The 13,112-nt window shown below is 51.9% G+C and overlaps 5 protein-coding genes across 5 annotated transcripts; 2 read left to right on the top strand and 3 right to left on the bottom strand.

Moving 5' to 3' along the window:
• Positions 1 to 386: 386 nt before the first annotated feature.
• On the bottom strand, positions 387 to 636 carry VC83_06573 (uncharacterized protein; the record flags this gene model as incomplete). Its single annotated transcript, XM_024470169.1, has 2 exons — positions 387 to 440; positions 493 to 636. 2 exons carry the CDS (start codon positions 634 to 636, stop codon positions 387 to 389), a joined length of 198 nt encoding a protein of 65 aa, XP_024323628.1.
• Positions 637 to 2,234: 1,598 nt separating this feature from the next.
• VC83_06572 (uncharacterized protein) lies at positions 2,235 to 4,101 on the bottom strand. Its single transcript, XM_024470168.1, has 2 exons — positions 2,609 to 4,101; positions 2,235 to 2,552 (listed from the first exon to the last, which is right to left on the bottom strand). The coding sequence occupies exons 1-2, from the start codon at positions 3,562 to 3,564 to the stop codon at positions 2,477 to 2,479; spliced, it is 1,032 nt and encodes a 343-aa protein (XP_024323629.1). The 5' UTR covers positions 3,565 to 4,101; the 3' UTR covers positions 2,235 to 2,476.
• On the top strand, positions 4,102 to 7,753 carry VC83_06571 (uncharacterized protein). Its single transcript, XM_024470167.1, has 2 exons — positions 4,102 to 7,167; positions 7,259 to 7,753. The coding sequence occupies exons 1-2, from the start codon at positions 4,717 to 4,719 to the stop codon at positions 7,610 to 7,612; spliced, it is 2,805 nt and encodes a 934-aa protein (XP_024323630.1). The 5' UTR covers positions 4,102 to 4,716; the 3' UTR covers positions 7,613 to 7,753.
• Positions 7,754 to 9,528: 1,775 nt separating this feature from the next.
• On the bottom strand, positions 9,529 to 11,155 carry VC83_06570 (uncharacterized protein; the record flags this gene model as incomplete). Its single annotated transcript, XM_024470166.1, has 4 exons — positions 9,529 to 10,147; positions 10,199 to 10,568; positions 10,616 to 10,711; positions 10,765 to 11,155. 4 exons carry the CDS (start codon positions 11,153 to 11,155, stop codon positions 9,529 to 9,531), a joined length of 1,476 nt encoding a protein of 491 aa, XP_024323510.1.
• Positions 11,156 to 11,736: 581 nt separating this feature from the next.
• Positions 11,737 to 13,069, top strand: VC83_06569 (uncharacterized protein; the record flags this gene model as incomplete). The annotated part of the gene is made up of 6 exons (XM_024470165.1): positions 11,737 to 11,880; positions 11,945 to 11,981; positions 12,032 to 12,108; positions 12,160 to 12,554; positions 12,611 to 12,681; positions 12,732 to 13,069. 6 exons carry the CDS (start codon positions 11,737 to 11,739, stop codon positions 13,067 to 13,069), a joined length of 1,062 nt encoding a protein of 353 aa, XP_024323491.1.
• Positions 13,070 to 13,112: the final 43 nt, after the last annotated feature.

Here is a 13,112-nt window from a genome sequence, read left to right as displayed (position 1 = left end):
CGTGAGGGCCGCCTTACACCCCCCCCCCCAAGCTCCCATCAATCTCCCCTCCCAATCAAGAAACTTGGCTAACTTCAACCGCAGGAACCTATCTATCTATCAATGGCCTCCCATCAATGATGCAACATCTCCCAGGCAATACCCCAGACGCGAAAACTTCCCCGTTCGTTTTCCTCGGTGGCAGAAAGAAGCCCACACCAACAGCAACAACAAGAAATGGATCCCGGCCACGATGAATGGATCTCTAACATCGCCAAATCCTCCCAGGTCAACAGCGGCCATGATGAATGGATCCTGGCCTAGATGCAGGCATCACCAAACATCCCCATACCGACAGCAGCAATAGGAAATGGATGCCGGCTGTAAGTGGAATTCCCAGCCTAGATCTAGGGCCAGCCAAATCCTCCCAGGTCAACAGCGGCATTCGGAATGGATCCCAGCTGTGGGCACACAGTTCGAAGCGCCATGAGCGACAACGAGATCTTCTGGTACCTCTCCAGCCGTGGTTGGTGTCGCCTTCTCCCCTCCAACACTCGGCATCCCACTGCACTTGCAATCCATGTAGAGGAGCTCCCTCAGTAGGTCATATCCACAGGACATCCTAGCGACAATCCTGGCCCAGGTATCCAGGACCATTCTCTTCGGATCCCAATTGGATTTGGGGGTCTCCCTAAAGCAGCTAAATGCACACCCTTGCTGGCGTTGTCTACTGCAGTAGTTGGCGACTCCTTCAGTTTTCGCGTTTATATGAGGTTTTGGGGGTCCAAAGGGGGGCCTTTGGATTTTCGAAAAAACGGCTCTAGCATTTCTGAGGGGTGTTTTTAGCCCTGATTTTGGGCTTTTGCTATGGTCGCCTTGTGGAGCTGTTTTAGGGCAGCTGTCATAGCTTAGTCATAGCTGGCCCGTTGGATTTGATGCTATCACCGGTATGTTTTCCCTGTTTTGCGCAATTCTATTTGTTTACTTTTTAGTTCTTCGTTATTCTGAATTCAGTGTCCCTGGTCATGGCCATCTACGGCAGATCAAACACACAGGTGAGTTGAAGCTATTGGCCAAGTATTATTCCTATTTTTCCTCTGTCTTATTTAACTGTTTCAAGCTTGCTTTTGTTCTGTCTTTTCTCGCTCTTGCCAACACTCTCTGTTTTCCTCATTTTCCGTTTGATGCGAATCAAACGGCCTTCGATCAAGTTCGCTTTAGCAGACTTGATAGCCCAGTTCAGGTAAGTCCGCTTGATCTTGTGTTTTCTCCTTTTCTTTACTTCCGTTGATCAACCAACAATGCTCAACAGAGCTGGCTTTTCGCAGCTCTGCACGGTTTGTCCCTTGCTCCTCCCCGCCCCTCTCTTGTTTACAGCTGCTAGCGCCATGATTGCCCACAGGAATCTCATGTTCTTACTGCCGGGCGGACCCTGAGCTTCTCGACGCTCTTACGAAGCTTTACACACCGAATATCTCGAACGAAACTTGGAATCCTCGATGCACAAATGCCAGCGGAACACACCAAAGGATACACTAGATGATAAGACCTAGCGAAGGTCTTGAAAGAGCTTGGAATACAACTTGGCCTGGGGTAATTCGGGATGTGAAGGGGGCGGGGGTTCTGGAGTCGTCCGTTGCCGCTGGCCAAACGGGGAATTACGACATTGGCAAGGGGCGGGGGCAGAATGGGGGGTGAGGGGGTGGTAGATATCTGTATGTAGTAATAATAAGAGTCTCATCTTGATTGCCGGTCTTTTGCCTCGTGAGCTGTCTTCTTGGCGTGACTGTTTTTACTCAGGACCTTCTGCACACTGTCATGGGCCAGTTATGGCCGGCCGAACAGTCTTGGGGCTAAATTACAGTAGTAGCCCAGTCTCATCAGCACTCACTGGCCATGCATCAGAACAGTCAATTTCAACGTTTACGGATAGCCTCATTCTACGATCTACAGACACAAACCCGTCTTTTTCAACCCTCCATTCCGACCGTAGGAACGGTCTTTTTACCAATTGGTCTTACTTCGGCCGCCGTTCCAGGACCGCTCCTGGCTCCATCCACATTACGGGTGGTCCGAGCGCCTTTCATAGTCCCCGGACCGTCCTGGAACCACTCCAAATTTATGCGCGCCGGTAAGGTACTGTATGACCTTTTGAGGATCAACTATATATGGGCACTGAATACGGGCAGTACAAGAGAAGATGAATGGACATGAATGGTTTTGTAGATAGATGATTTTTTTTCATTTAATTTTGACTCGTATATACATCAAGGAGAGGAGTTTTCGGGTGGTACAAGTTAATATCTAGTTCTTGTTGTTTCAATACCCCATTTGGGCCTGACTCTTCGAAATCCGTTTCCGAGAGTTTGAAATCAGAAGCGGCAGCAGCAAATACCTTGTATGCTTTCCTTTACCATTCTAAGTTTCCTGAGCTGTATTTCAGCTTTCTCCGACAAGCCCTACTGGCTTTTAAGTTTGTACAATTGTGTTTGGGAACCTACTTCCTCCTGTTGTTTTGCATCATCAGGATCTGGATCATGCGGATGAAGATGTTGAGGAAGTCGAGCTCGAGGCTGGGGGATAGTTAGCAACTGGCCTTGTACATATGAATGTTGTAAGTGGAACATACCTGATACTCTCGTTGACAGCATCCCTCTTAATCAAACCCCGCTCGGCAAGGCGGGCATGGTTCAGCACCTTCTGGACATCATACAGGGTGAAGCCACCAAAGACAGCCAGGCCACCGTACAACCAGATGTTCTCGGTGAACGCTAGAGTGCGGACGGCGGTGGCGGGGAGGACGAGGGGAGCGAAACCAGAGACAGCAACGATGGCGACACCAGCAAGCAGCGGTCCACCGAGATAGAGGTACTTGTCGTTCTTAGCGGTAGCACCAACGAAAGCAATAGATCCCATCATGGCAATCGTGTAGAGACCAGCGCGGGCCATAATCGCAGGAGGAGCCATGAACATCAGCGGCGCGATAAACGCAGCCTGGGTAACGTTAAACGCAGTCCACAATCCGTACTTCTGGACGTAGTTCGACGGGTCAGTGTTCCTCGTTCCGATCATGGTACCAAAGCTCAGCGCGAGACCACCAATCATCACGATCCATGGGTTCGTGGCCATGATGCGGTATACGAAGCCCGAGGTGTACATGGCCCGCGCGGCGACACCGATGATGCCGACGCCCAGCCCGGTGTGCATGAACGTCTCGTTGAGGTATGACCGCTCGAAGGGTGGCATGCCGCCATCCTCGCGTGTCTCGCGGTTGAACACCATGTTGATGGCGAACAGGGTGCCACCGAACATGGCGCCGCCGACGAGGAGGCGCTGCATCAGACTGCCGTTCGCCGACGGATTCGCGACAGTGGTTGGCTGCACATTATAGGCGCGCGTCTGCTTGAAGCCGTTCTTGATTATGGGGGGGTTCTTAATTGACGAGGCAGTGCGGAAGGTGAAGATGGCCTTTGTGGCGGGGGCGTGGTGGAAAGCCCGGGCTGGAGCGGCGGATTTGAAGGCCGTCTTGGAGACGGCGGCAAGGGTGCCGGTAAGTCTGAACGGCTGGCGGATGGTGAAAGACATGCTGCGCGTATCCTTTCGGGGGTGAGGCACTCAGCTGAGATGAAGTGGTGTTGATGATGGAGGGATAAATGTGTCGTCGGTGGCGATAATGTATGGAATCAGGTGATGTTGATTAATCAGCGGGGTGTAGTGTAAATTCACGTGATAAGCAGGTTCCAGTCCCGGCCGTAGCCCTCGGGACAAAGACGTCGATGAGGGATGAGCGACGATGAGCCCTGGACGGCTGGGATGGACTCAGCTAATGAAGAAGAGGTGCCAAATATTGCTAGGGCGCCGACAGCTTGCTTACGGTTTTCTGTTTGAAGAATTATACGGAGACAACAACTAACAATTATGAGGCACAAGGCCAACTAATGAAGTACCAGCTAGTGTAAGGGTACTTGTGTTCTCCGTACAAGCGCAGGTCTTCTTTTATGTAGATTCTAGTTATCCTGTACATCTAACTCGTCGTCTTCAGTCTTCAGCCAGCAAACAACGAATATCGTCATAGCGCCTAATAATAAGTCCCTCTCACTTATGGTCCTACGCTTCGTCAGAGACTGCAATTCTACTGAAACTGCGCTTCGTCCTCCACGCCTACACCACTACCCGACTGCTTCAATTATATTATTTCCCCCGTGCTGTTGCGTTGATATAGCTTCACTCTTCATTCTCCATTTATACGCCTACGCATCATTGCCATCATCGTCGCTGCCACGTTCTTCCCGCCGCTGGTCTATCGATAACCCCACAAACCCCACATCCGTCCCACTCCAGGCCTCAACATCAAACCCTCAGCAAACCACGACCGCAGGCAGCGAGGGTTGAAGCTATATTGGAAGCTTGCGAGCTGCGATTGCCCTTTCTACACCTCTCGAACGAGCACGACAGACGCGTTCTCGTGACACAGAAAACACCCGAAGCCGTCGTCGCCGCTTGGTGCGGACAGGAGACAGCGGGTCCCAGATCCCGACACATCGAACCTTCACGAGGAAACATTGCCTGTCGAGCTCCTGCACGGTCTGCTTCACGTCCAAAGAGACTGCTGTGCCGGCTCCTAGCTGGCGGACAGCACGCCTGACGGGCGGCCAGACGGCCCTCGATCGCAAACGGACATTGTCTCCGTGGATAGCACGACGACCTCGACACCACGATCAGGACACCACGATCAGGATGAGACGGGGTAAAGGCAGCGGATCGCCGTTTAGAGGCAGCGGCGCACCCATACCTGATTCGCTCTCCCTGATCAGGTCTTTCAATGTCGACACGAACCCCGCCAGGCCGGTGCGGCCTTCGCCACTCGGAGTGTCAATGATACCAGATATGCCGCTCGACTTGGTCGACCGTATACGCTCCTTCCCTCTGTTCCTATCGGCGCCCGACTCCTTCCTCGCAGCAATTGGTAAACATCTGCGACCTCAGGCCCACGCGTCGCACGATCACATCTTGACAGAGGGCGATGACGCAAAGGCGATGTACTGGCTCGTCCGAGGCGTTGTTGCCGTAACATCACGAGATGGTGAAGCTACCTACGCCGAATTAAAGCCCGGAGCCTTCTTCGGCGAGATTGGCATTCTAATGGATGTACCGCGCACTGCGACAATTATCGCGCGAACAAAATGTCTTCTCGTCGTGCTGAAGAAGGAAGATCTACGCGCAGAGCTGCCTAAATTCCCGGAGATGGAGAAGGCCATTCGCGAAGAAGCACAAGAGAGATTGACCATTTTGAATAAGAAGAGGAAAGAGAGCGGATTTGGACCGACGATTTATACAACGTTGCCATCGCGCGGGGGAAAGAATGCGGCAAGAGAGGCTGCACCCGGCGAGGTTTCGCTAGGCGACACGGGATCTATCGAGCAAGGCAGCGTTGTTAATCATAAGAAGAGAAAGTCACCTAGCCCAGGAGTTATTGACGATCCCACATTGAGCGCGTTGGGCAGCGGGTTTGTTAGCATTAGGAAGACATTGAAGGAGCTACCTCTGTTCTCGTCGCTACCGCCGGAGATTCTGCATTTTCTTGGATTGAGCGCTCAGCCGCGGACATACCCACCGTTTACGGACATAATACAGCAGGGTTCTGTCGGAAATGACATCTATTTTATTGTGCGAGGAGAGGCGGAGGTAATACGGATGACGATGGAAGATGGCGAGATCACAGAGATGCTCGAGAGCTCCCGCATGCGCCCGCGCCTAAAGCAGGGCCAGTATTTTGGAGAAGTTGCGAGTCTAGCACTGGCACCGAGGCGGACGGCTACGGTGCGCGCGATTACTGTAGTGGAATGTCTAATGATTGGTGGGGATGTTTTAGAAGAGCTCTGGAGGAGGTGTTTGCCTGATATCCGGAAGCAGGTTGAGGCAACTGCTAAGGCTAGATATGGGCGGCCAAAGGATGAGGACGTATTGATGACGGGCGTCGATAGTACAACGCCCTCTATTAAGGGTCTCAAAATTGCTGATCGGTCGCCCAAGTCTAAGGTCCGGGATCTTCCCCGGGTTACATTTACACCATCGAAGCCGCTCAGTCCACCGCACCAGACCAACCTGCTGGAGGAGAAAGACAATGTTGAGTCAACAGACACGGACCCAGACCCATTCCTAAGTATTGATATGGATAATATGAGGTCAAGAATGAGCCGCCGGTCATCGTGGGCACCGATCCCTCCGGAATTTATATCGTCTGAGAACGAATCAGAGGAGGCAGAACCGCAGATAACTCGATTGCCAGGCTCATCGCCACTATCATTTACACACCCAATTACTCCGCCACAAGAGTCACAGTTAAGATCAAAGAGGCCTCGGACTGTGCATCGACGACCAAGCGAGTTCAGCCAAGGGGTACTACCCGACAAAGTTCTAGTCAACGTCTTCAAAAATCTCGATATCTACCACCTACTGCGCCTCCGTCAGGTGTCCCTACACTGGCAGAAGCTCCTTTCTTTCTCGCACGAGCTCGCGCGCGATCTCGACCTCTCGGCCTATAGCCGCTACGTCAACGACCAGGTGCTTATCGACGTCATCTGCCCGTTCGTGGGTAGCCGCCCCCGCACCGTCGACCTCTCAAACTGCTTCCACATGACCGATGAAGGCTTCAACGCCCTCGTCGCCACATGTGGTGCCAACATGCAATCCTGGAAAATGAAATCCGTCTGGGACATCACCGCCAACGCCGTCCTCGAAATGGCCAACACCGCCAAAGGCCTCGAAGAAATTGATCTCAGCAACTGCCGCAAAGTCTCAGACAACCTCCTCGCCCGCATCGTCGGCTGGGTTATCTCTGAACCTCCTCCCGGCGCCAGCGCCCGCGCCGCCTCCCGCAACAGAACCACCAACTCGCCCCCTGTAGGCACCGTCGTCGGATGCCCGAAGCTGAGCCGCCTGACACTCAGCTACTGCAAACACGTCACTGATCGCTCCATGGCGCATCTGGCAGTGCATGCGCACTCGCGCCTGAGCAGCATCGATCTCACGCGCTGCACGACCATCACGGACGGCGGGTTCCAGCATTGGAGCATGTATCGCTTTGCGAAGCTCGAGAGGCTCATCTTGGCGGATTGCACTTACCTGACTGATAACGCGGTGGTGTACTTGACGAATGCGGCCAAGGGGCTGAAGGAGCTTGATTTGGTATGTCTCCTCACAATATAACTCCCCCTTTCATCCAACTTTATAACCAATCTTTTTGTCATAATGAAACCATCATATTAACACCTTTCAGTCCTTCTGCTGTGCTCTTTCCGACACCGCCACCGAGGTCCTCTCTCTTGGCTGCCCACAACTCCAATCCCTCAAGCTCGCCTTCTGTGGTTCCGCCGTCTCTGACTCCTCCCTCCGCTCCATCGGCCTGCACCTCATCGAGCTGTCCCTGCTCAGCGTTCGCGGCTGCGTCCGCGTTACCGGCGTCGGCGTCGAGGCCGTCATCGAAGGATGCACGCGTCTGAAGGTGCTGGATGCGAGTCAGTGTAAGAATCTGGCGAGGTGGCTGGAGGGAGGTGGAGAGGAGAGGGCGAGAAAGCTGTATAGACGAAGAGTTAGGATTTTGACGGAGAAGGAAGGGAATAGTTTGAGGTGATGTGGACTTGACGGGGAGAGTGGTTTAGAGTGGTTTAGAGTGCTTTGGATAGGGATAACAAGGGAGCGAGGAGTTTTTGTCGTTGGGTTGGCGCTGAGAGGGGGTTTTGCTGCATTTGTTTTGATTTGGGAAGAGGGGGAGGCTCGGAATGGGGGGTTATGGGGATACTGGGTGGCCAGAGTTGCATTTAGAAAGCCTTGGCCACTCACTCTGAAGGTCAAAGGGGATCAACGCGCGGTGGAGCCGACAACATCTTTTTCTGTTCGTATTTTTTTTGCCATTCCTGCCACCCAGAAGGGAAGGTCACATTTTACAGTATATACCCCGAACAATATAAATGGAATTTGTAGTCTCTTCTTTGTTTTACTCACAGTTTGGGGGGCCGTTGATTTAAATACGGATCCCTGACAACAGGGGGGATGCTATCTGTCACGAGCAACACACGTGATTATATGCCAAGGCGGAGGGTCTTCCTTCCGAACTCCGCTTAGAATCGTATATAGTAGGAACGCGGCCCTTTATCAGAAGGGCAGCGTTTAGTATAATACAGAGTCTCCTACGTAGCCATCTATAACGTGATTACTTCCCTGTTCAGCTAAGGCTCTATTACACTATCCTAGGTGCAGGCACGCTAGTAACCTAGGCGTTGGAGTTCTTGGCGTAACCGTCAGTATCTAGTCACCGGCGCCCTCCCTTCTCCCTTGGGCACGAAACACGATTATTATGAATAAAGAGACGGTTATACCATATAAGTAAGCTATAGTATTATGTACGGTAATACAGCATAAGATCCCATTTACAGCTTTTTACGAAGGTTGAGCTACATATAGTCGATGCTACCGACCAGAATCGCTAAAGCCACGGTTGCGGTGGCCTACGCCCAATTTGGAAGGGGGGAGGTTATGGCGGGATGGATATATGGGTATGATATTGATATTCCCATCTCGTCTTAATCTCAAGTTAATACTAGCATCCCATTCCCTCCCACGTGTCACTCTCTGCACACGTCCCAGCAGACCGGTATCTCTCACCACGCAGCTTCCTGTCTCAGCATTCTAGTTATGTCTGAGGCCGAAAGGAGGACGACTGTAAAGCGCAGTCCCTAGGGTCTCACGGGAGTCCAGGGAACCAGGTCAGAAGGCAGGAAGTGAGATCGTATTGCAAGACAGTAGGTCTACGTATGTACAGCGACTATAGGCTGGAGGCTTCCTTCTGAGGCTTCCAGCTCCTTATATCCTATGTTCCTACATACCCTAGTTTACCGAGCCCTAGTGGCCCACTGCCAGCCCCTGATTTCAGGGCGGCCTCACGTGATGGGCCGCCTTTACAACGACATGGGAGTATGCGTACCCGCGTCCCCACAACTATAACAGCCAATTCCCTTCTGCTAGAGTCTGATCGTAGCGCGCGCCACTCTTTCGTTTAATCTATCATCATCTCATCTCATTGGACTATTTCCGCCTTCTCATCTAAATCTTTTACGAGAAGTGGATTCTCGCAAGCAACGTTGCAGTGGCCGCGAAAGTCTTGTCTAACTCAAGTATCGTCGCCGAAACCCGCCCTTGTAAAGCAATGTCCAAGTAGTATAACGCTAGTTAGAGTGCTTAGTCCTAGTAGAGTGGATCCTTCGTATTTCTTTCTTGCTAGTTACAAGACCGACCTTTGTCTGTGAAATTAAACCCAATGGCTTGGCACCGCTACTATGAATCCTTCGCTCTTAGAAGCCCGACACTAAGCTTAGATTAGTGATCCTCCATAGTCTCCCTATAGTCTCCCTGCTTCCTCCCTCCTGCTTCTTCCCTCGACATATGCTGTTGTTACTGGTCGAAGTGTAGAACTGGTCTGAGTCTAGTTCATACTGTCTACTCAGTGTACACGCTATCTATACAACCTTTCCACTGTACCGCCCGGCCTTTCTACAGAAGGTACCGGAAATTTTCCTGGTCATGCTCGTCCTCGTCCTCGACCTCCTCTCCCTCCTTAGATTTTGATAGTGAGTTGTGCCAAGCCATCAAGAGCACCACAATAACTAACACCCCACCACCGACCGCCGTGATTGCAAGTCCCGCCTTGAACCCTGTTGGATACTTCGGCGCCTCGTTTGTGATGAACACATTGCTGCTGATGAAATTTGCGCAATTCCCTATCCCCAGCTGCACTGCTGCACCGACAGCCTGGGCCAGCCGTCCTCGCAGATTTCCATTCAGCCATCCAATTAGAATAGGCATCTGCATGAAGGCCCCGGAGGCGATGGCGAAGAGGGCAAAGTACCGCACTCCAGGTGGCTGAACCTGCGCGAGCTGGATCGCCCAGCCGACGAGCGAGAGTGCAATGCCAAAGAAGACGAAGGGGTAGCGAATAGAGAGTTTTCCGGAGAGGAAGGACGCCGAGAGAGTGAACACGATACCGACGACCCAGATCGGGATCGACATGACCTGTGCGGTCGATTTGGTCCAGCCGAGCTCCTTGAGGATGGTGGGGGTGAAGGCAGAGATTGACGCGGCGCTCATGTCGCAGCAGAAGAAGACAACCGTGCTAGGGGTATCTGATTAGCTTGTGATAAATAGCAGGTGATGGGTGTCTTACAAGGCCCACACTTTCCAGTCGAGAAGTACTCGCAACCATGGCACACCCTTCATATCGGTCTTTTCGCTGCCACGATCGTCACGTAGGCGCTTGAGGAGGAAAGCTCGCTCGGGTTCCGTGAGGAACTTGGCATCCTCAGGGAAGCCTGGGATAATCATAAAGGCAGCGACACTGAATGCGATGGTAATGAGGCCTTCGATAATGAAGACCCATCTCCAGGATTCGTAGCCTGCGAGCCCACCCATATGCTCGAGAGCGAATGCAAGGAGACCACCGCAAGCACTACCTCCGAGAGCGAAACAGATGAACCACGCGAAGCGGATATTGAACTCGCTGCGCTTGTAGTACTGCCCAATAAGTAACGCGGCTCCTATTCTGTGTTAGGCATAGATGCAAACAGGGCGCCTAATAACATGCCTGGTGGGAGACCGGCCTCCAGGATACCCATGAGGAAGCGGCACGCAAGCAAACCACCGTAGCTCTTGGTGAGTCCCTGGCACATGGAAACGACACCTATTAATGGCATGTAAGTAAGTGAGGTGAACTCTGCGCGGTGCCGGACTCACCAAGAATGAACATCATTCCCGCTAGCCAGTAGTTCGGCTTGATCTTGTTCATGGTCATGATCAAGTTGCTCGGAATCTCAATTATGACAAAGGGCAAGTAGAAAATCCATAGGCAGGTGTTGAAGCCGTTCGACGGCATATTGAGCGACTTCTCGAGGCCGAAGAGCCTCGCATTAGCAATGTTGGAGCGGTCGAAGAAGGAAACGAGATAGAGCGTGCCCAAGATCGGCACGAGGCGGAGGTCGCATTTGAGGAGTAGTTTCCTGGCCGGGACACCACTAAATTGATTGGAATCAACTCTCGCGATGCCCGTCTTCATGTCCCTAGTGTCGGCGCTGGCAGAATCAGTCGCCATCACCTCCGGCGTCTTCTCTTGTGTAGCCACCGTCATGTATAGGCGATGCGTTCCGTACGACGTGACGGGAGAAGAAGAAAGAGAAAGAGATGTAATGAAGAAGTGCGAAGTCAGAAGAATGCAGATCTAGTCCACTCGTAGCACGTGTGGACCACGCACACAGAGTCAATGGAACGTGTAGACCCTGTACAGCGTCAGTGCAACGCGACATTTCCGCGATAGGTACTCGTACTTAGATTAGAGTAGTAGCATATCCCCTGCTGGCTTTAGTAAATGCCTCCGTTATTTCTGAACGACCCTTGGCGACATATGAATCTCCACTTGTACGGAGATCTCAGACCATTGACAGGCCCCTGCCAGTGATGCTGTGGAGAGGATGGATCGCCTGCATCCTAGCAGTGCGCCACCCACAAACAATCAGTCTTTTTCATGCTGGTGGGAAGTCCCATCTGGCAGTTTGACTTTGAAATTGGCCTACATATATAGAGAGCGTAGCTGGGCTCTCATATAATGCATGGGCGTCTTTTGCTCTCTCATACCAAGGAGTCCGTTCCTAACTCTGGATTGACTCCATTGTTCTCCAAGACCAGCCCATCTTCAACCATACCACAGTCACCATGGTAGAGACACGGGTGCCGCTCTTTTTGAGTGTCGACATCCTCGCACCTTTCCTCGCCCTTGCCGTCGTCGCTCTACGGGTCGGGTATAGACAGGCCAAGAATGCTCTTACCCTCTCCGACTACATGATATGTTGCGCCATGGTTCGTAACCAACTTGCTCTTTGCGGTGCCGCTCTTAAAGAAATGCTGCTTACTGCAAACTCAGATCACTTCATTGATCCACATGGTCCTAGACATCATCAGTGAGCCCGCCGCCCATGTTGTTCGGTTTATAGTACTTACGGTTCACCAGTTTGTGCAAAGTTTGGATATGCCCGTCACCAAAACGATCTTCCACCGGACCTCAAGGGATCCTATAAGACGATGATCGTGTGTGGCCCCGTGCCCTTTTCTAACCACAGCTTCTAACTGTCCGGTTAGGTGTTCTGGCTCATCCAAATCTTCACCAAATTTCCGTTGATGTTCAGCAAGCTTTCTCTGGGCCTGGTGTATCGAGATCTGTTTAGCACTGCCGACATTCCAGTTGTACGCTTCTGCCGCATCGCCAATCATATCACTATGGCCATTGTGGTTGGCTTCTTCACGGCGGCCACTTTCGTTGGTATCTTCGCCTGTCTACCAATCCACAAGAGCTGGTACTCCAACGAACCCGGCCACTGCGTCGATACTCAGATCATGTTTAACTATGTCACATCGTCTATCAATATCCTCACATCGTTGGCACTTATAGCCATCCCGCTGCCAATTCTACTTCGGACACAGAACAAGCGCATCGAGATCAAGCAGCTAATAGGACTTGTAATGTTAGGCCTAGTGTATGGCCCCCGAAATGACTATTATCTTCTAGCACCGAGTTAACTCTTTCTTCTAGCGACACGGCTGTCTCCATCATTCGCCTCTGGATGATAAGCGGCTTCTATAACGTCAAGAAGGACTTTACCTGTTTGTGTCCCCAACCCCCCTTTCCCCTTAGTATCAGCTAACGTTCCTAGACAACGCCATCCCAACACACCTTGTCATCGTAATCGAATTCAACATCACCATTATCGCCGCCTCCTTGGTCGTCATGCGACCCTGCTTCCAGGCAATGTTCAACAGGGTGTTCACCAACTCCCAGTATAACTCGAATAACAGATCTCGACAGACGCATAATCAATACAGCCGGTCGGGTTATATCATGTCGGATAATAGTCCTACCAAGAAGAGGATCAACTCTGAGGCCGCCTCCGATGACTTTCCGCAGACAGGGATCCAGAAGACAGTCGATATTGAACTCAGTAGTAGAAACATATCTACCGAAGACATACTGCAGCCTCGGAATCGCTTTTGAGGAGGAGACAAGGACCATTAGGAAAGAAATGTAGTCCACGTTG

The sequence above is a fragment of the Pseudogymnoascus destructans genome (assembly GCF_001641265.1).
Source record: "Pseudogymnoascus destructans isolate 20631-21 unplaced genomic scaffold scaffold_12, whole genome shotgun sequence".
In the NCBI taxonomy this organism is placed as follows: domain Eukaryota; kingdom Fungi; phylum Ascomycota; class Leotiomycetes; order Thelebolales; family Thelebolaceae; genus Pseudogymnoascus; species Pseudogymnoascus destructans.
This window is presented reverse-complemented; position numbering and strand designations above follow the sequence as displayed.